The sequence below is a fragment of the Crinia signifera genome, chromosome 5 (genome assembly GCF_055691185.1).
Source record: "Crinia signifera chromosome 5, ASM5569118v1, whole genome shotgun sequence".
NCBI classification, from domain to species: Eukaryota; Metazoa; Chordata; class Amphibia; order Anura; family Myobatrachidae; genus Crinia; species Crinia signifera.
This window is the reverse complement of record NC_139221.1, coordinates 318,562,021-318,582,974: the sequence shown is the minus strand read 5'-3', so window position 1 is coordinate 318,582,974 and position 20,954 is coordinate 318,562,021. Positions and strand designations below refer to the sequence as shown.

General features: G+C 49.7%; 1 protein-coding gene across 7 annotated transcripts in view; it reads right to left on the bottom strand.

Annotated features, from left to right (window-relative positions):
• ASAP1 (ArfGAP with SH3 domain, ankyrin repeat and PH domain 1) overlaps window positions 1–20,954 on the bottom strand; it is a 258,811-nt gene that overhangs the window by 44,248 nt on the left and 193,609 nt on the right. For all 7 annotated transcript variants that reach the window (XM_083144874.1, XM_083144872.1, XM_083144876.1 and 4 more), the window contains 7 exons: window positions 17,262–17,407; window positions 16,147–16,221; window positions 13,607–13,656; window positions 12,578–12,707; window positions 12,134–12,219; window positions 10,006–10,081; window positions 7,500–7,586 (listed from right to left, as the gene is read on the bottom strand). In XM_083144874.1, the coding sequence (XP_083001000.1) occupies window positions 7,500–7,586; window positions 10,006–10,081; window positions 12,134–12,219; window positions 12,578–12,707; window positions 13,607–13,656; window positions 16,147–16,221; window positions 17,262–17,407 (650 nt within the window). The remainder of the gene's footprint in view (window positions 1–7,499; window positions 7,587–10,005; window positions 10,082–12,133; window positions 12,220–12,577; window positions 12,708–13,606; window positions 13,657–16,146; window positions 16,222–17,261; window positions 17,408–20,954) is intronic.

The window sequence follows — 20,954 nt, the reverse complement described above, 5'->3', positions numbered from 1 at the left end:
ACCTTGCCAAGCTGAATCACCTCCTAAATGTGAGGACGTCTGCAATATATTCCTGCACTGTATGCTGCAAATTACAGGAGTTTTTATATCGGGAAGCGGTCATCTATTAGAATGAACTTAGGTCTACAGTCATTAGGTCGACCCCACTAGGTCGACTGGCAGGAAGGTCGACCTGACTTAAGGTCGAAATGGGCCAAGGTCGACATGACTTTAGGTCGAATTTGCATAAAGGTTGACATGAGGAAGGTCGACTGGTCATAAGGTCGACATGGGATTTTTCACAGTTTTTTGAGCTGACGTGCCGACAGGTGGTATTTCATGCCCTACCATCCACTAGGGCGTGGAGGAGGTTATTAAAGCTGTGGCGAGCGAAGCGAGCCACCGTGCCCGAAGCATTGCGAGCGAAGCGAGCTACGCGAGGGTCCGATTCTCATTGCCAACTGTGTCCATGTCGACTGTGTCGACACTCGGATAAAAAAAAACAGTGAAAAACCCATGTCGACCTTATGACCAGTCGACCTTCCTCATGTCGACCTTTATGCAAATTCGACCTAAAGTCATGTCGACCTTGACCCATGTTGACCTTAAATCAGGTCGCCCTTCCTGCCAGTCGACCTAGTGAGGTCGACCTAATGACTGTAGACCTAAGTTCATTATGACAGATGTACCGATTCCTTTTTATCAAGGGATTAAACGTCCTGTAAAATCCTGTGCAGAGCGCAGCCCTCCACACAATGATACAAAACACAGAGTAACACAAGTGGGAAATGAATGCGCCTGTTATTATTACACAAGGATTGCTTGTACGAGAAATCAGGCCCAATTGTCTGACACAATGCAGCGCCTTTACCAACCCTTCCCGTCTGCGGAACGCTGTTATTTGGACTAAAATTGCACCGTTTTTCTCAGCATGACAGTATTAGAGAATCGTACATATTATGTAAAGTAAGACGGCGGCTCCCTCGGATGTTTATCCACAATGTAACGAGACGGAGCTGTATCACATCATTCCTTTAGTGCGGTGACTGCAGGAGAACAGACGGCGGCTGACTGACATTACTGAGGCTGGTTTTAGTCATTCATACAACCATTCAGGTGGCCTGGATTTCATATACAGTCTAGTTATGATGTATGGCCGATCACTGCTGCACATCGGAGACAAGGTGACACAGAATCAAATAGAAACTGGATAGGTTATCATCAGACAAGGTTAATCCCCCTTAATGGCTTGGCTTACTAATTACATTTTCTTCATAGGGGTCCTTCAGGGGTTAGGCAGGGACAGGGACTCCTGGGGTCAGGCAGGGACAGAGACTCCTGGGGTCAGGCAGGGACAGGGACTCCTAGGGTCAGGCAGGGACAGGGACTCCTGGGGTCAGGCAGGGACAGGGACTCCTGAGGTCAGGCAGGGACAGGGACTCCTGGGGTCAGGCAGGGACAGAGACTCCTGGGGTCAGGCAGGGAGAGGGACTCCTGGGGTCAGGCAGGGAGAGGGACTCCTGGGGTCAGGCAGGGACAGGGACTCCTGGGGTCAGGCAGGGACAGGAACTCCTGGGGTCAGGCAGGGACAGGGACTCCTGGGGTCAGGCAGGGACAGAGACTCCTGGGGTCAGGCAGGGAGAGGGACTCCTGGGGTCAGGCAGGGAGAGGGACTCCTGGGGTCAGGCAGGGACAGGGACTCCTGGGGTCAGGCAGGGAGAGGGACTCCTGGGGTCAGGCAGGGACAGGGACTCCTGGGGTCAGGCAGGGACAGGGACTCCTGGGGTCAGGCAGGGACAGGGACTCCTGGGGTCAGGCAGGGACAGGGACTCCTGGGGTCAGGCAGGGACAGGGACTCCTGGGGTCAGGCAGGGAGAGGGACTCCTGGGGTCAGGCAGGAACAGGAATCCTCAGGGGTCAGGCAGGGACTCCTGGGGTCAGGCAGGGACAGGGACTCCTGGGGTCAGGCAGGGACAGGGACTCCTGGGGTCAGGCAGGGACAGGGACTCCTGGGGTCAGGCAGGGACAGGGACTCCTGGGGTCAGGCAGGGACAGGGACTCCTGGGGTCAGGCAGGGACAGGGACTCCTGGGGTCAGGCAGGAACAGGAATCCTCAGGGGTCAGGCAGGGACAGGGACTCCTGGGGTCAGGCAGGGATCCGGACCCCGGGGAGGGTCAGGCAGAAACAGGAATCCTCAGGGGTCAGGCAAGGACAGGGACTCCTGGGGTCAGGCAGAAACAGGAATCCTCAGGGGTCAGGCAGAGACAGGGACACCTGGGGTCAGGCAGAGACAGGGACTCCTGGGGTCAGGCAGGGATCCGGACCCCGGGGGGGTCAGGCAGAAACAGGAATCCTCAGGTCAAAAAGGAACAGGGACCTCTGTGGTCAAAAAGGAACAGGGACCCCCTGAGGTCAAAAAGGAACAGGGACATCTGGGGTCTGGCCAGGACAGAGACACCAGGGTCAGGATGGGACTGGGCCCCGGGTTCAGGCCGGGAAAAGGAACCTCGAGGTCAGGCCGGGACAGGGACTCTCCTCTATGCAAATACTGCAGCCAATATCTTCTACGATGAGATGCCCACATGTAGCGCCTTCTGCCTATGGAAATCCAACTTAAAGCAAATCATGGAACCTGGCACCAGCCCTATAGCGGATGCAATCTCTCCGTCTGACAATGGCAGCCACTACTGCCAGTGCCTGCCCGGCCTCCCATGACATACCCACTACAACCCACGGTCCCTGACTCCAAATACATCCAGCGTCTTGCTACGGTAACCATCGGGTCTCAGACACGTGCGCAGTACTTAAACCATCGGCCAACTGCCTGCAGATCAGCTTAGAGCACGACTCAATGAGTCTTCTTCGCAATATCTTACCAAACGCACAGCTCAACCTTCAATATATGTCTTTGTTCTAGATGTATGATTTTGCAGAATCTTTTATTACATATTCTGTGTATATTCATATTCTAGTGCAGACCCCCCCAAAACTTCTTGTCCACAAATTACATATTCTGAGACAGATGCGATTGTCCTACTGTAATTTGTATTTATAATGTCATTATATTGCCCTTATCCTTTGCCGCCAAGCCGCTCTCTCACCCACCGTCCTGATCTGCAACCAAACTCCTTAATGCAATTCACTTCAGTACTCAAATTCAATGGCAACACAAGAGGAGGGGCTGGAGGAAGCCACACCCACTGACACCCAGTGAGTCAGTTTGGAATGGCAGTAGGTGCGGCTCCCCTATTTGAATTTTGAACTGTGCTGCAGCCCCTCATCTGGAGCCGCCACTGGTCATATCACATATACTCACCCTGGTTCCACCCACCCACACAGCTCAACACTGGCCACACCCACACACAGCCCAAACCCCGCCTAACGCTCGCTGAAGGCTGCCGCAGAGCACTATGCATGACCTGCAATGCCGACACAGTATGAATGTTCTGTCTGGCACACAGACTGAGCAGCCAGTGGGGCACAACACTGGTTGCCAGGAAGGAGTTTAATGACACTGGCTACCAGCATGGTACATCACTGGAAACTCCGCCACTGACAGGCCTGAGATACCCAAACCGGAGCAAAAAAGCAAAAACATGTAACACCAAGATGGCTGTATTAGCAAGGCCCATATGCCAGGAGCCAGCCCGGTCTGGTAAAGCCTGTTTGATATGTGGCTATGACTGGAGGTGTCACCATAGGTTATCTGAGAGTAATGAGCGGATGGATATAATATGCACGGACAGCGGCAGGACCGGCAGCCATAACTATACACGTAGGGTAGGTTAGATCAATTAAAGAATTATTAAAGGGAACGCAGGCCAAGAGTATGAGGTCAGTAATGCCGGTGTAGGAAGGCAGTGATTCTGCAGGTGATGGGGAAGTGCTGTTACTATGGAGATAGCAGCAACTCTGCACCTGGGCTGTGATACAGGGAAGGGTGTTTCTAGTTACCACCCCCCAGACGTCGGCTCCACATCAGTCAAGTTGCAAGGGAATTGCGGGAAAAAGTAATCGCTGATTTTTAGCGTGGTTTGACCTCGTGAATGCATGCGGTCATTGGATAATTGATCGGCTTAAAAATTTGATCAGCGATCAGCTCCGAATCACCCCCCTATATGAGTTATTTCTGTTCTGTGATAACCGCATTGTACTCTGTAATAATTGTGCCATCCAAACATCTCTGCAGTACCACACCCTGCCACAGGGGGGGGAAGTAATAATGTTGTGAAGGAAATAAGTCATGTAAAAAGGTATGATCTAACTATGGGGGACACGGTTCAATATTGCAAATAAATTGGTACTTGTTTCATAGCACGGCGCCCATCAGGTCCCATCGCATACCTTAACTTAAGGTATGCGATGGGACCCGACTTACCCGATTTTTGGGCTTTTTTTTTTGTTTCCTGACAAATGTAAAATCGGGTCCATCGGATGCCATTATAATGGCATACAATGCGACCAATGCGATGGACCTAATTTTACATAGGAACCAATGTTAAATTGCCCCCCCATACCCAATTTTTGATTGTATACCCACCTTGATGGTTAATTTCTATGTCAAATGCCCCCCCCATTGTTAACGCCACCCCAAGATGAACGCAGCGAGCCACCGAGCCCAAAGCGTGGCGAGCGCAGCGAGCCCCGCGAGGGGACGCTTAATACGTCTGAAGTAATGCGCGTCCGCTCGCCACACTATATAAAATCAGGGTACTTGTGTCGTTTCACGGCGCCACCGCGCGCATAGTCTGTCTCTGAAACTTGGCAGCCTGCCAGATGCTCTGTTTAACTGTGCGCGTGCCACTCTAGCTGTTCTCAGCGCAGCGTGTGGCTGCTTTCCTTATGTAAGCTACGTTATCAGCATAGCGCCGGGCAGCAGCAGCGCACGCTGCCCAGGGCTGACAGGTCACTGTGGTACTTGTAGTTCCACAGTGAAATAGGCAGTCCTGCACACTGTTGACAACCCGGCAATTTAGACTCCTGCGCAACGCTGACAACCCGGCTAATTAGACGCTAAAGCGTCTAAATCCAGAGACTCTCTGAACCGGACACCCCGGCAATTTAGAAGTCTAGATTTAGACGTCTAAATCCAGACTCCCTGCAAACCGCTAAGATGGGGGCATCTAAATTTAGACGCTAAAGCCTCTAAATTTAGTAGGGTCTAGGGGTACACTATTAAACCTGTTCACAATGACACTAGTCAACGTAACAGCTGTCGACCTTGTTAATTCCACTATCCACGCCAACCCAAAGCATGGCGAGCGCAGCGAGCCCGCGAGGGGCGGCGGTACGCGTCCTACGACCTTTTCATACCCCCACTATCCACGTCGGTGTGGAGTTGATTTTATAAAGTGTGGCGAGCGCAGCGAGCCATCGAGCCCGAAGGGTACGCGGATACCTGTGAAGCCCGCGAGGGGACGCGGATACCTGTGAAGGTATCCGCGTCCGCTCGCCACGCTTCGGGCTCAGTGGCTCGCCACACTTTCTATCCTCAACTCCACGCCGATGTGGATAGTGGGGGTATGAAAAGGTCGTAGGACGCGTACCGCCGCCCCTCGCGGGCTCGCTGCGCTCGCCACGCTTCGGGTTGGCGTGGATAGTGGAATTAACAAGGTCGACAGCTGTTATGTCGACTAGTGCCATTGTGAAAAGGTTTAATTGTGTACACCTAGACCCTACTAAATTTAGAGGCTTTAGCGTCCAAATTTAGATGCCCCCATCTTAGCGGTTTGCAGGGAGTCTGGATTTAGACGTCTAAATCTAGACTTCTAAATTGCCGGGGTGTCCGGATCAGAGAGTTTCTGGATTTAGACGCATTAGCGTCTAAATTGCCGGGTTGTCAGCGGTGCGCAGGACTGCCTATTTCACTGTGGAACTACAAGTACCACAGTAACCTGTCAGCGCTGGGTGCACTGCTGCTGCCCAGCGCTATGCTGATAACGTAGCTTACATAAGGAAAGCAGCCACACGCTGTGCTGAGAACAGCTAGAGCGGCACGCGCACAGTTAAACACAGAGTCTGGCAGACTGCCAAGTTTCAAAGTTTCACTGTGCGAGCGGTGGCGCCGTGAAACTACACAAGTACCAAAATCAGCTCCAGGCCGACGTAGAAAGTGGGGGTATGAAAAGGTCGTAGGACGCGTACCGCCACGCTTCGGGTTCACATTGATCGTGGCGTGGCGTTAACAATGGGAGGGGCATACAATGAAAAATGGGGTCTGGGGGGCATTTAACATTGGGGCCAATGTAAAATCGGGACTCAGGGACCATTTAACATGGCTTCCAATGTAAAAAAACGGGTCGGTCGGGTCAATCGCATCGCATGCAATTTGGTTGCATGCGATGCGATTGACCCGATTTTTGCAACCCGATTGCATACAATTAAAATCGGTGGCGCCGTGCTAGGAAGCATGTACCACAAATTGTGATAATCTCACCGATCAAAAATGCATACTGGCAATTGTGATCGCCGGTATGCAACATTAATTTAACCGCCATTGAAGCAATCCTGTCCCGTTGGCGAGTGCAAATGCGCCTGGAACAAAGAGCGGCCTCACACATCCTTCTCTGTTCAAGTAAACCAAAGACTTCAATAGTCACCTACCAACCTATCAGAGCTTGATGCATGTGTGCTCCCCCATATAATCCTATGTGGGGGGGGGGGTACGGCCGTGCTGCGGGAGCTTCACGCATCGCCGGCATGCAATACTAAATAACAATAGTATTTCCCTGTACAATAAACCTTTGTGTGTAAGGAAGAAGGAACAGCAGATATCTGCAAGGCAAAAACAACCTTCCCCTCAATGAAGTGTTTTCATTCAGATGTTTCTGGCAGTAATTGCATTCATCTCTGTAATTATGTCAGAATGAAAACAGGATGATCGCTTAGTCAATGTGAAAGCGCTGCAACACTTATCCGCTGGGATCAGGCGCGCAGACTGACATACTGTAACATTGTGAATGTGTAGGATGCAAGCAGATACAATCAATGGGCTCATCTAGGGGGCGACGGTGGTATAAAGTAGGGATGGCAGTCCGGTGGGGGGGGGAGGGGGGGGAGGCGGAGTCAATAGAGCTGACAAGCACGGTCAGAGGGTGGGAAAACAGGACTTGGTCAATCCTACGGCACGGTCTGACCAGGGAACCACATGACCAGTGACCGATAACAAGCCTGACTCCCAAAAACTGGTAGCTGTGACTACAGGATTATCACCATTATTATCACAGCTGTTTAATTAGCTATCAAACCTGTTTACTGACAAATAATATCATGTCAATTGTTCTCTATTACACAACAACCATTGATGGAAATGAACTGCCTTATAAATTCCCATAGTCTCAGCAATGATGAATGCCAATTATCCCAGACACCTTTTACATCCATTGTCTTTGCCTGTTACAGGAAGTGATTCATCCAGAGAAGAACAATGACATTAGATGACAGCAGAATATACACTCTCGGCGGGAATACAGGAACCACAAGTCTCAGCATGCACTGGCAGCCATCTTAATGCACCTACCTCTTTCTGATCCAACTGTAAAGAGGACTTGATGAGGTCCCGCAGGGCCGTGAGCTGCTTCTTCTCTTCATCCTGTGTCTGCTTTATCTGCGGCACATTACAAACATGATAATTAGACTGTGTCGGGAACATTTCCTCCAAGTAGCACTGTGTGACAATATGAGACATTACACAGGCTGAAATAGCAGCGGTCGCCGTTTCCGACAGCATTGAAGGCAGTTTCCGACAAAACAGATCCGACTTTTATAAAGTCGGATTTGTTTTGTCGGAAAGGGCCGCGGATTGTCTAATTCTCTGCCATTTTTTTTTTCGTCAACTTGCGGACGTTTTATGGCAATTCTCAGACTTTCCGTCACTCGACAATCGGAATATCGAATTCAGACTGTCGAGTTGCAGTCGAGAGAAATCAGGTCACTAGGAATCAGTAACATCACCGGTGATTTTAATGCATGGTCATTAATACTAAGGCGGCAGAAGCAAGGAGCACAATACAAACTGCGTTTATTGCAAACAGACCAATTAGCCCATACCAATTACAGTATGCAAGTTCCTCATTCTCCGTTTGCAGTAAGACAACAGTGATTTCCTACATGAGGGTTATTACTGCTCTGAAAGAAGTTAATTGCAGCCTTCAGTGCATTATATATAATTTTCTTGTAACGTATTTATATATGAACGCTACCACTGCATACATTAAGGATAGGAATGCCGATATGCTGTCCTATAGCAGACACTTAGGGATATGCAAATTATACTGTGTCTATATAATCAGACGAAAACAATTATCTGATAAACAATGTATCTTTAGTCTGGCGCGGATCCCAAACGCCGATCAGGGATATTGATTGTGATGAGGATGACAGAGCGGCGACTCCTGGAGCAGCGAGGAACAGAGCGGGAGAGGCGGCAATTGGAAAGGGCAAGGTGATTTAGGGGAAAGGTAAATGCTACCTTTAGAGACAGGGGGTGAGGTTTAAATAGGATGAGAGATTCAGAAAGTGAGAGATTTGGTAAGAAATCTCCAGTTTTTTTAAAACGGCAATCATTTACACTGCAAAATCAAACTGGTTTTGCAGTGTAAATGATTGCCGCTTTAAAAAAAAGCCTGGAGATTTCTTACCAAATCTCTCACTTTCTGAATCTCTCATCCTAGTGAAGGGGTGTGTACGCACGGAGCAAATTTGTGCTATTTTCTAAGCAATCTGACTAGATTGCTTAGAAAGTATGCACAGATCTCTCTGTGTGTATGCTCCGAGAGATTAAATATCTCTTGCTAACTAAGTCAGCGCATGCAGTCAAAATCTAGTCAGATTGCTCAGCAAATGACTGCAAATCTCTCTATGTGTACAGAATGAGAGATACTGATCGCAATCTCTCATTCTGAACCACTACCCGGCCTTTTTTTGCTTAAGCAAAATTGCTTAGCACAAATCTCTGCGTGCATATGTGTTCTCCATGGGAGATCTTGACACCAGCAAAATTGCTTAGCACAGATCTCTACGTGTGTATGCCCCTTAAATCTCACCCAGGATTACTAAATAGACGAGTTGTTTTAATAGCAATTTTACTTCGACTAATCCCTCTGGATAACTGGTTGGGCAAATTCTGGCCTCTGATATGTTACACGGAGAACCTCCCAATGGGTCCTGACCATAAACCGTTCCTCGGGACAACCACATGATACGAAAGACCTGTATTATAGCTGGGCATATGCTATTAACTTTCATTGATATATCACCAACGTATTCCGTAGTGTTCACGCCAAGCAGTTTTAGCGGGGCGCTGTGCCTTGCCTGATTTTTTTAAAGGGCAAAATGCTCACTGCCCCTCTAGCAGCGCCCTACTAGAACAGCCTGCTGCCTGTCCCCGCCGGTGTGTGCACGAGGAAGCCCAGCACCGACGTAGATGCCACCGCTTCCCCGGCAGTGACTTCAGCGGGGCCAGGCCCTCCCCCTTTGGTGACGGTGACAGGGCCCGCCCCCTTTGGTGATGGCCAGGCCCGCCCCCTTTATGCTGCCCCCGTGAAGCACCGCCCTGCCGAGTTCCTAGAAGGAACACTATTCCACAGTGCTGTACAATCACTGATATATATTAAAGAAGCACCAGTCCATGTCCCTGTGGAACTTACAATATCAGGAATCTATGTATTAAGCCTTGGTGGGAGAATAAGTACCAGCCAATCTGCCCCTAACTGGCAAGTGTGTTCAAAATGACAGTTAGGAGTAGATTGACTGGTAACTTATCTCTTTCCATTGTATCTTTCTCCAAGTTTTAGTGCATTTAGGCAGATGTATTAAGCCTGGTGAAGAGATAAAGTGGAAGGTGACAATGCACCAGCCATGTTTGAAAAATGGCAGTTAGGAGTTCACTGGCTGGTGCGTTATCACCTTCCACTTTATCTCTTCACCAGGCTTAATACATCTGCCCCCTAGACTTTCCCATAACCGCAGACCCACGCCAGGAAGACCCCCCCATGCAGATAACACTCGGGGTCGGAACCACTTACGTTATATAAATCCGCAGCCAGTTTCTCTATGTACTGCTTCAGCTTATCCGCTGTTTTCAGGCCGTCCTGGAAGAAACTGAGAAAGAAAAAAACAATGATCATAAATAATTAGCATGTAACAGGAAACATGAATATATTACATTAATAGCAATGACCTCTAATCGTGGTGCGTATTACACATGTTCTACTGCAGGAGCCTTTACACCATCTACAGTACCGGACAGAGAGTGGGGACGGGGGAGGGAGAGCAACAGAGGGCCTAATTCAGACATGTTCTACTGCAGGAGCCTTTACACCATCTACAGTACCGGACAGAGTGGGGACGGGGGAGGGAGAGCAACAGAGGGCCTAATTCAGACATGTTATACTGCGGGAGCCTTTACACTATCTACAGTGCCGGACAGAGAGTGGGGGCGGGGGAGGGAGAGAGGGCCTAATTCAGACATGTTCTACTGCGGGAGCCTTTACACCATCTACAGTACCGGACAGAGAGTGGGGGCAGGGGAAGGAGAGAGGGCCTAATTCAAACATGTCCGCTAGGCAGCCTAGAGAACAGGTAAATCCCCTCGGTGTGACGAGCTAAACATGTTCTCTAAGAACTACAGCAGACCAAATAACGTACAGTGTAATTAATGCTGAAAGCACCAAATCATGTACTATTAATGTAACACGTTCCGAGACGCGGGCGCTGCCGCTGCAGTACAAGTCAACGCTTAAGTGGGTTTATTTAATAGGAGCAGTGTGGCTGACTGGGCAAGAGGGCGTCCTCCCCTGATCCGGTCACATCACCTGCTGCCAGCACAGTATATCCCCCATTCATCATTGCCCTGGAACGCAGGATAACAGAGCGTCATCCGTCTGCCCGTCTTGTGACAATAGATGAGGACAAGTCCTCTAGTACCAAACCCACTGAAGATACAGAATGCTGAAAATGCAGCATCTGCCTGACATATCCAGAGGTCTGATACAAACTTGAAGCAATGGTGACTAGAACCATACGTGATATGTAATAGGACGGTCCCACGGAATTAGGAAGGTATTGCTTTAATCGGAATAATGATGGCTGTGTGCCCAGATGTGGAACTAAGGAGAAGTATCAATCCAGTCCTGGCTAACCTGTGGCTTTCCAGCTGTTGTGAAACTACGTATCCCGGCATGCCCTTCCATATTCTGACAGCAATACTGTGGAAGGGCATGCTGGGACTTGTAGTTTCACACCAGCTAGCCAGGCCTATCTAAAGCCTTTCAAAGAATGGTAAGCCAATCAGCTTTGATTTATCAATCAAGTCTACAAAATTATGATACGTGCAATTTGATTTGTTTCTATAGCAACTTCTCCACTGTTTAGATACATCTTCCCCTTCGAAAAACACAATACTTGTTCTTGAACCCTCCAGGAAATACCTGTTCCTGGACCCCTCTCAAAAATACCCGTTCTTGAACCCTCCAGAAAATACCAGTTCTTGGATCCTCCAGAAAATACCCGTTCTTGGACCCTCCAGAATATACCCGTTCTTGGACCCTCCAGAATATACCCATTCTTGGACCCTCCAGAATATACCCATTCTTGGACCCTCCAGAATATACCCATTCTTGGACCCTCCAGAATATACCCATTCTTGGACCCTCCAGAATATACCCATTCTTGGACCCTCCAGAATATACCCATTCTTGGACCCTCCAGAATATACCCATTCTTGGACCCTCCAGAATATACCCATTCTTGGACCCTCCAGAATATACCCGTTCTTGGACCCTCCAGAAATTACCCGTTCTTGGACCCTCCAGAAATTACCCGTTCTTGGACCCTCCAGAAATTACCCGTTCTTGGACCCTCCACAAAATACCCATTCTTGGACCCTCCAGAAATTACCCGCTCTTGGACCCTCCAGAAATGACCCGTTCTTGGACCCTCCAGAAATGACCCGTTCTTGGACCCTCCAGAAATGACCCGTTCTTGGACCCTCCAGAAATTACCCGTTCTTGGACCCTCCAGAAATTACCCGTTCTTGGACCCTCCAGAAATTACCCGTTCTTGGACCCTCCAGAAAAAAACCCATTCTTGGACCCTCCAGAAAAAAAATGTTCTTGGACCCCCCAGACAATACCATTTCTAGAACATACTCACTTGCACTGAGCGTGATAATACTTGATAAGATTCTGCAGGAGGTCCACGCCCTTCTTTGTCTTGATTTCATTAACTTTAATAAGATACTGTCAGAAGACAAACACAGCGGTTTCTTCATAATTACACACTGTACGTTTGGGGTATTCAAAGCTGTGTGTTTAGTGAGAGGGATTTTTGGTTTCTGAGGCGGGCGTCTAATTAAATCATCATTCCTATGTTATTATGTTAATAACAGACAATAAGCTGCTACTAAAATACATTTTAAGCAAACAATAGAAAGTTCTATGAGCAGTAGACTGTGATTTATGAATCACGCGCACTCCTTAAAAAAAAAAGAAAAGTATCATTTCGTTACAAGTTTAAACAGGGACTTTCCTTTTTTTTCCCAGAAGCTTTATATATAAACACAAACACACACACAGGGGAATGACACGCTTACTGTACCTCACACATCTGCAGTTGGAAGAGTCTCCTCTCTTTCTCCATTTCTTCGGCGATCTCAGCGCCCGTTATCTCCGTCCGGATCATCCCATGCTGCTTTGCATGCTCCCTCTTCTCCTTCTCGATTTTCGTACTAAACAGTGAAATAAAATGGGAACGGGTAACCTCTGATAAAAGTATTGGGTAAATGAACCGGCTCCCTAACATCCTATTGGTGGTCAGAGAAGGCATTGGCAATGCTAGGAGCCCCTTTCCCACAGGATGCTGCAGGTAAGTTACGAGGCCTGGGGACGGCGCAGGAGTCATTACTAGAACCACTCTCTCTATGATAAATGGTGAACTTTCCGTTTTGGTGCCCAGGGACAGAGATGAGTATTCTGGGGTAATAATTACTGACCGACACTGGTGCGCAATTAATAACATGATGCAGACAGCAACCAGGTTCTGTAACCTACGGCAACCACACCTCTCTCGGTACTCCGATGTACTAACAATAGGTAATATCTGGGCAGCTGCTGTGTACTACAGAACCGGTGATGATGCCACCGATTTATATTAAATCGCACACTCTGAATGGATGCTGCCAGCGAGGGGCACATAAGGAACAATGCAGGAAGACAATGATATAATAAGCGGTCACCCTCCATTCTTCATAACTTACTTACCTGACACACCCCGGCGTGACATAATCACCACAGTGGGCCTGATTCAGACCTGCCTGCTAGACAGGGTATTTTCGCTGCCCACCCCCAAGCAGACATTGGCCCACCTGCGTTCCCGAACACCCGGCGAGTGTGATACTCGCAGAAGGCGGTCACACATCGGGTCTGCACGCACGTATTCTGGCCCATGCGCAGACCTGGAACATTGGTCCCCGGGATTGAACTTTGCAAATAAGGAGCCAACCTGAATCACCCCCAATGCACTAGTAACACACTCCTATAGATTGCGTTATCATTGATATACTGCTATTAATTAGAGATGAATCAATAAATACATATATATATATATATATATATATAAAACACTTACAATTTGGTTTCATAGTCTTTCCAGGCTTTGTCGAATGGCTTTTTGAGGTCCTTAAAGAAAGAAAAAAAATATCTTTGCAAACCGCACAAATATAAGAGGACGATTAGTGCAGAGAGTAACGCAGAGAGAAACAGGAGAGATGAGGTTCCCTGAGGCACGCTATTACACTTTCCTAATCCAGAATATCACACCGCTCTGGGGGGTTATTCAGACCTGATTGCATTGGCAGGTCTGAATAACCCCGCAGGCGGAGTGATTATCGATAGACTGCGCATGTGAGGCCGTTCCGCTATATGATCCGGCAAATTTGCGGATGGGTATGGGTCCTAGGGTCGACAGAACTTAGGTCGAACGCTATAGGTTGACACATGAAATAGGTTGACACAAGCATTAGGTCGACATGTAAAAGGTCGGAATGAGTTTCTCATATTTTTGGTGTCTATGTCGACTTACGTCGGCATGGACACGGTATAAGTGCACCGCGTGCTGCTCTCGGCACACTATTATATTCTCACTACTCTGCGCCCACTTGGATAGTAAAGTATGAAAAAACACTCACGTCGACCTTTTTCATGTTGACATAATGCCTGTAGAACGAGTCACCACATCCCTTTATTGATTACTGGCCGTATGCACGATAATTGACAGGAAGCCGGCGTTTGTGGGTGGTTACTGGCTGTTTTCTGGGAATGTCAGGGAAAACGTAGGCGTGTCCAGGTATTTTTTGGGGAAGTCATGTGACGGCAGCTCCGGCCCCGATCCAACTGATTCTATCACAGCCGCTGCGAAAGGCCCGGGCTACGCACAGACTGCACACACTGGGAGATCATTATATGGTGAGGGGCGTGCCCAGGTGTGTGAGGGGAAGTCATGTGACATCAGCTCCGCCCCCGATCATCCTGATTCTATCACAGCCGCTGAGTAAGTCCTGGGCTACACACAGACTGCACACACTGGGGAATCATTATATGGTGAGGGGCATGCCCAGGTGTGTGAGGGGAAGTCATGTGACGTCAGCTCCGCCCCCGATCAGCCTGATTCTATCACAGCCGCTGAGTAAGTCCTGGGCTACACACAGACTGCACACACTGGGGAATCCTTATATGGTGAGGGGTGTGCCCAGGTGTGTGAGGGGAAGTCATGTGACATCAGCTCCGCCCCCGATCAGCCTGATCCTATCACAGCCGCTGAGTAAGTCCCGGGCTACACACAGACTGCACACACTGGGGAATCATTATATGGTGAGGGGCGTGCCCAGGTGTGTGAGGGGAAGTCATGTGACATCAGCTCCGCCCCCGATCAGCCTGATTCTATCACAGCCGCTGAGTAAGTCCTGGGCTACGCACACACTGCACACACTGGGGAATCATTATATGGTGAGGGGCATGCCCAGGTGTGTGAGGGGAAGTCATGTGACGTCAGCTCCGCCCCCGATCAGCCTGATTCTATCACAGCCGCTGAGTAAGTCCTGGGCTACACACAGACTGCACACACTGGGGAATCATTACATGGTGAGCAGCGTGCCCAGGAGTGTGAGGGGAAGTCATGTGACATCAGCTCCGCCCCCGATCAGCCTGATTCTATCACAGCTGCTGAGTAAGTCCTGGGCTACACACAGATTGCGCACACTGGGGAATAATTATATGGTGAGGGGCATGCCCAAGTGTGTGAGGGGAAGTCATGTGACATCAGCTCCGCCGCTGAGTAAAGGCCGCCATACACTATGCGATTTGGCCCCGATTTCACCCGATCCAGATGGATCGGGCAGTGAAATCGGACCAAATCGCAGGTTTTGACACCCGGTCCGACCCGATGCGCGGTCCCGTGCGCATCGGGTCAGAGTCGGGACGTCGGACCGGCTGCACATAAGATAAATCTTATGTGCAGCCGTGGGGACTCTGAGGACGCCGGCGAGGGAGGGGGGCGGCAGGGGGAGCCGGAGCAGGGAGCTGTCATGCTCCGTCCGGGTAGGGGGGGGACACGCCGCTAGTAGTGCGGACGCTGCGGGGGACACAGGCGGCAGTGACATACAGCCGGGCGGGGGGAGCCGGGAGCTGTCAGCACTGAAAAAAAAAAAGCCCATACAATGAATGGGCAGCCTGTGATTGGCTGAGCGCTCTCTCAGCCTGTCAGCAATTGGCTGAGAGAGCGCTCAGCCAATCACAGGCTGCCCATTCATTGTATGTATTTTTTTCAGTGCTGACAGCTCCCGGCTCCCCCCGCCCGGCTCTATGTTACTGCCGCCTGTGTCCCCTGCAGCGTCCGCACTACTAGCAGCGTGCGTCCGTCCCCTCAGCCGCCTTGCAGCATCCCCCGCCCGCCATCTCGATGTCCCCGGCCCCCCTGCTCGCTCCACATTGCAGCTCCCCGGGAGTTGCAAATGATACATCGCATGCCAAATCGTGTGTCCCCCTCCCGGGGAGCTGCAGGGGGAAATCAGGTCTTGGACAAAGAGAGAATATACAAACTCCATTCCCCGGAGGTGACCCTAGCTGCCCCATATGATAGCCTGCATTCACAGCGGGTAGCGTTACACTTACTCCTTTCACCCCCTTCAGGTCCCCTTTCAGCAGTGAGTCCAACGTGAAGATGACATTGTGGCTTAATCCCTGGAGCTGGAAGAAAAAACTCAAATTAGTGCGAAAAACAAAACAAAAAATCCACATTTACAGTAACAAGAGGGGAAAGGGGGATTAACACCCGAAAAACAGTGTATTGTAACTAATTATTAAAATCGCTGTACATCGGAATGTAGGCTTCCATTCTTGATCTATGGGGGTCGTGGAGAGAATAGCCCCTGCAAGTCACTACACCGGGATCCCGACTGTCAAGAATTGAACAGTAGGGATTCCGGTGCAGTGACCGTCAGAATCCCGACTGTCGGGGGGTCATCAGGCACCCACAGGGCAAAAGTCTAAATACAAAATGCCATTATGTCTCATGTGCACTTTATACACAACGCCTGAAGGTGAATTTATACAATATTTTTAATAATGTTGAGGAAACAAAGTTTGCGACCGTCAAAAAGCAAAGGTGTCACTATGCCGTTCTCCAAAAAATGTGGGATTTCAGAATATTTGGGGTATATTGGATTCTCAGATAAGCGGTAACATAGGCTGAACCCCTCTCACTGTTTAAAGACATTGGGGTAAATGGATGATGCTTAGAGAAGTGTTATCTATCCCCATAAAGAACTTTGGGGCAGATGTACTGTATTAAGCCTTAACAAGAGATAAATGCAAGGGTGATAAGGAGAGATAAACATCCGGCCAATCACATCCTAACTGCCATGTTACAGGCTGTGTTTGAAAAAAGTCAGTAAGGAGCTGATTGGCTGGACGTTTAACTCTCTTTATCACCCTTGCATTTATCTCTTGTTAAGGCTTAATACATCTGCCCCATTATGTGCAAGGTGATAACGCACCAGCCAATCAGCTCCAATATGTAAATTGAGTTAGCAGCTGATTGGCTGGTGCACTATACCCTTGCACATAACGTTCTCTATGGGGATAGATACCACTTCTCCGCGCTGCATATATTTACCCATTGTATTGTGTGTATGTGCCAGCCTTTGTCATGCCAGTCATAGTGGCACAGGATACAGAATGTGAAATTCTAGTTATGAAAGAAAAGACACGTTTCCTGTAACACGCACCAGGTTCTTCAGGAGTGTGGATAATTCCTTGGTGAGGGTGGAGAACTTCACAAAGGCTGTTCCCAAATCTGCATTATCGCGGCTTAGGAAATTGCTCCCGAATTTATCTAAAGCCTGCGCGTAGTTCTCCTCGTTCTGTACATGATCTGGAAAACAAGGCAAATCCAACGGTGAATAAATGTACTTTCTATTGGGGTATAAGAATCTTCAGACTTCTATAGTGTAATAGTCAGGCTTGGAAAGCAATGGACACTGGAAGAGGATAACCTCAGGTGTGGAATGCTATGGAACCAGTGGGGGACGACACAGTGATCTCTGGCCAATAGCACCAGTCAGATTCTTGCAGGACAAATTGCAAAGCAGAAATCACACCCCCGACACACCCATAACGCACCCACTGACTGGACCATTGCGGTACTAGCCAGCTCCCAGTCACGGCCCAGGATTTTCCGCTTGAATATTTGTGCTGGCGCAGTTGTAGGCAAATGAGCAAGCTGGTGCTTAAATCAAGAACCGAGCCAGGGCCGCCCCCAAAACATGTCAATCCTGCTGTGATAGAGGGCTTCGAGTGACATTGCCTGATCCGCTCAGCACAAGCCTTTGAAGACCCCCTAAAAACAGTATACGGGCATACACACAGAAGGATTCTGTGCTATTTTCTAATCAATCTGACTAGATTGCTTAGAAAGTAAGCACAGATATCTCGGTGTGTATGCCACGATTAATTATCTCCTGCGGTACTTGTGTATTATCACGGCGCCAGGCTACGCTACGTCATCAGCGTAGGCTTAGCTACATTGTCAGGATAGCCCAATGGCTGCCTAGCATAGTCAGCGTAGTGTCCCCGTCAGGCAGCTAGTCAGTGTACTGTCCCCGGGAGCTGCAGCTCTGTCCCCGGCAAACCTAGTGAGCGCCTCTCACACAGCGCCGGTGCCCGCATGATCTCCTCTCCGCTGGCAGACGTTGGCGGAGAGGAGATCATGCGGGCGCCGGCAGAGAGGCGCTAAATCTGTCTAAGATTCTTGAAGGTCTCAGTAAATATTGCGGCAGGGTATGGCAACCTTGCCGACAGGGTTAGGGGTTCGGTAGCACGTGCGTCTCCTGCACAAAGGGGGGGTGCGGTGCCAGTGCTCCATGTTACATACTGGCAAATGCCTCCATTTGAAACCCCTACTATCCACGCCAGCCCGAAGCGTAGCGAGCGCAGCAAGCCCCGCGAGGGGGCGCGTTATGCGTCCTCCCGACCTTTTCATACCCCCACTATCCTTGTCGGTGTGGAGTTGATTTTATAAAGTGAGTAGTGTTCCCGCTAGGCTGTTTTTGAAGGGCAAAATGCACCCTGCCCCTCTCGCAGCGCCCCGCTAAAACAGCCTCACGGGGAAGCCCAGCATCGCCGTAGACGGCGATGCCTGGCGCTTCCCCGGCAGCATAGTGGCTTCGGAGGGGCCGGTCCCACCCCCTTTGACGACGCCGGTGGCCCGGGACCGCCCCCAGCTGTGGCCCGGTCCGCCCCCCGGCGCCCTGCCCGGTCTCCATCCTAGAGTGAACACTGGTGAGGCAAGCACGAAGCGTGGCGAGCGCAGCGAGGGGTCACGGATTACTTCACATGTATTCCGCGTGCGCTCGCCACACTTTATAAAATCAACTCCACGCCGACGTGGATAGTGGGGGTATGAAAAGGTTGGGAAAACGCGTAACACGTCCGAACGCCACGCTTCGGGCTGACGTGGATAGTGTTTCAGGAACACACTCACACCTGTCATGTCATCCCACACAATGTAATAAGCGCTGACTGACTGCGCTAACTGCGTAACGCTGACTGACTACGCTAACTATGTAAGCTTCGGCTAGCCACGAACGGGCGGGAACACAACGCTGATACTAACAGGGACGCCTGACTGGCTACGATAACTACGTAAGCTCAGGATAGCCGTGAACGGGTGGGAACACTACACTACGCTGGCCACGTGAACACCACGCCTATTCTGGCAGGGACGCTACGCTAACCACGTAAGCGGGCGCCGTGATCATACACAAGTACCCCTCCTGCTAACAAATTGCTTAGCAAGTGACTGCATGAAATAAGATCTCGTTCTGCCTCAGACCTTGCTATACTGGTAATATACAATGCATGGGACATTAATCCCGGTATAATCCATTTATGTCCTGCTGATTATGCAGCTCACAGCAGGATAGATCATCATTTATTGCAGCATATGATGTAGCACTGACTACATACAGTTCTGTACACAAATTAGAACAGGCTCTACAAAAAGCAGCGAATGGCGGAAACCTGTGATAGGTGGAGTGGGTATGTAGTACCCTAGAGGCGGCACACAGCCAATTATGTACCACCCTGTATAGCACTAAAGGCACATGCCCTTTACACAGTTCTGAAACCACCACTGTAATTAGCCAGGATCACAGGAGAGTGTAGGATCCGATAGTGACTGCCCGGGGGACTTGGCATCTGCAATCAGTGTCACAATGCCGTGCCCGTGAGAAGGAATGACTGCTGCTGGCACCTACAGTATATTATGAATGCACCACAGATTACTTTGCTGATAGCGGATTGAGAACCTAGATGCTTACAACAATCTTCCCAGTTACTTTACAGCAGGGGTGGCCAAACCGGTCCTCTAGATCTACCAACGGTCCATGTTTCCCAGATCACCTAGCTGGTGCACAGCTGTAGCCATTACAAACTGTCATATTTCCCAGACTCCATAGCTGGTGCACAGGTGTAGTCATTACTAACAGTCACATTTCCCAGATCACCTAGCTGGTGCACAGCTGTAGTCATTACAAACTGTCACATTTCCCAGACTCCCTAGCTGGTGCACAGGTGTAGTCATTACTAACTGTCACATTTCCCAGACTCCCTAGCTGGTGCACAGGTGTAGTCATTACTAACAGTCACATTCCCCAGATCACCTAGCTGGTGCACAGCTATAGCCATTACAAACTGTCATATTTCCCAGACTCCATAGCTGGTGCACAGGTGTAGTCATTACTAACTGTCACATTTCCCAGACTCCCTAGCTGATGCGCAGTTGTAGTCATTACTGTAACATCTCCCAGACTCCCTAGCTGGTGCACAGGTGTAGTCATTACATACTAACTGTCACATTTCCCAGACTCCCTAGCTGGTGCACAGGTGTAGTCATTACTAACAGTCACATTCCCCAGATCACCTAGCTGGTGTACAGGTGTAGTCATTACTAACTGTCACATTTTCAAACCTGCTGCATTCATTCCAACTATGGATCCACAGGTTGCCTGGAAAACATGACCTGCTGGTAGATATTAAAGACGGGTTGGCCACCCCTGGTCTACAAATTACGACATTCATAAAGTGGATACATACGGATGTCAGCGGTCAGAATACAGATACCGGCATCCCCATGGAGGGCTCCCGACAGGAGTTCGGTGAGTATGCTTACACTCCCTGCTCCCCTAACCCCAACTTCCTACAGCCTAACCCTGCACAATAACTCTGCAACCTAACACTAAGTCCCACCCATGCCTAAACTTAACCCCCCCACCAGCCTAACGCTAACCCCTGGGCATACTTCCGATGGGATGCCAGCAGTCGGGATTCCTGTGTTGTCATCCCCATCAATGCCAATCTTCTGGCCACAAGTCTGGATCCCAGATGCCTAATACAGGTTGCCGGCACCCTGGTGGCAGGGA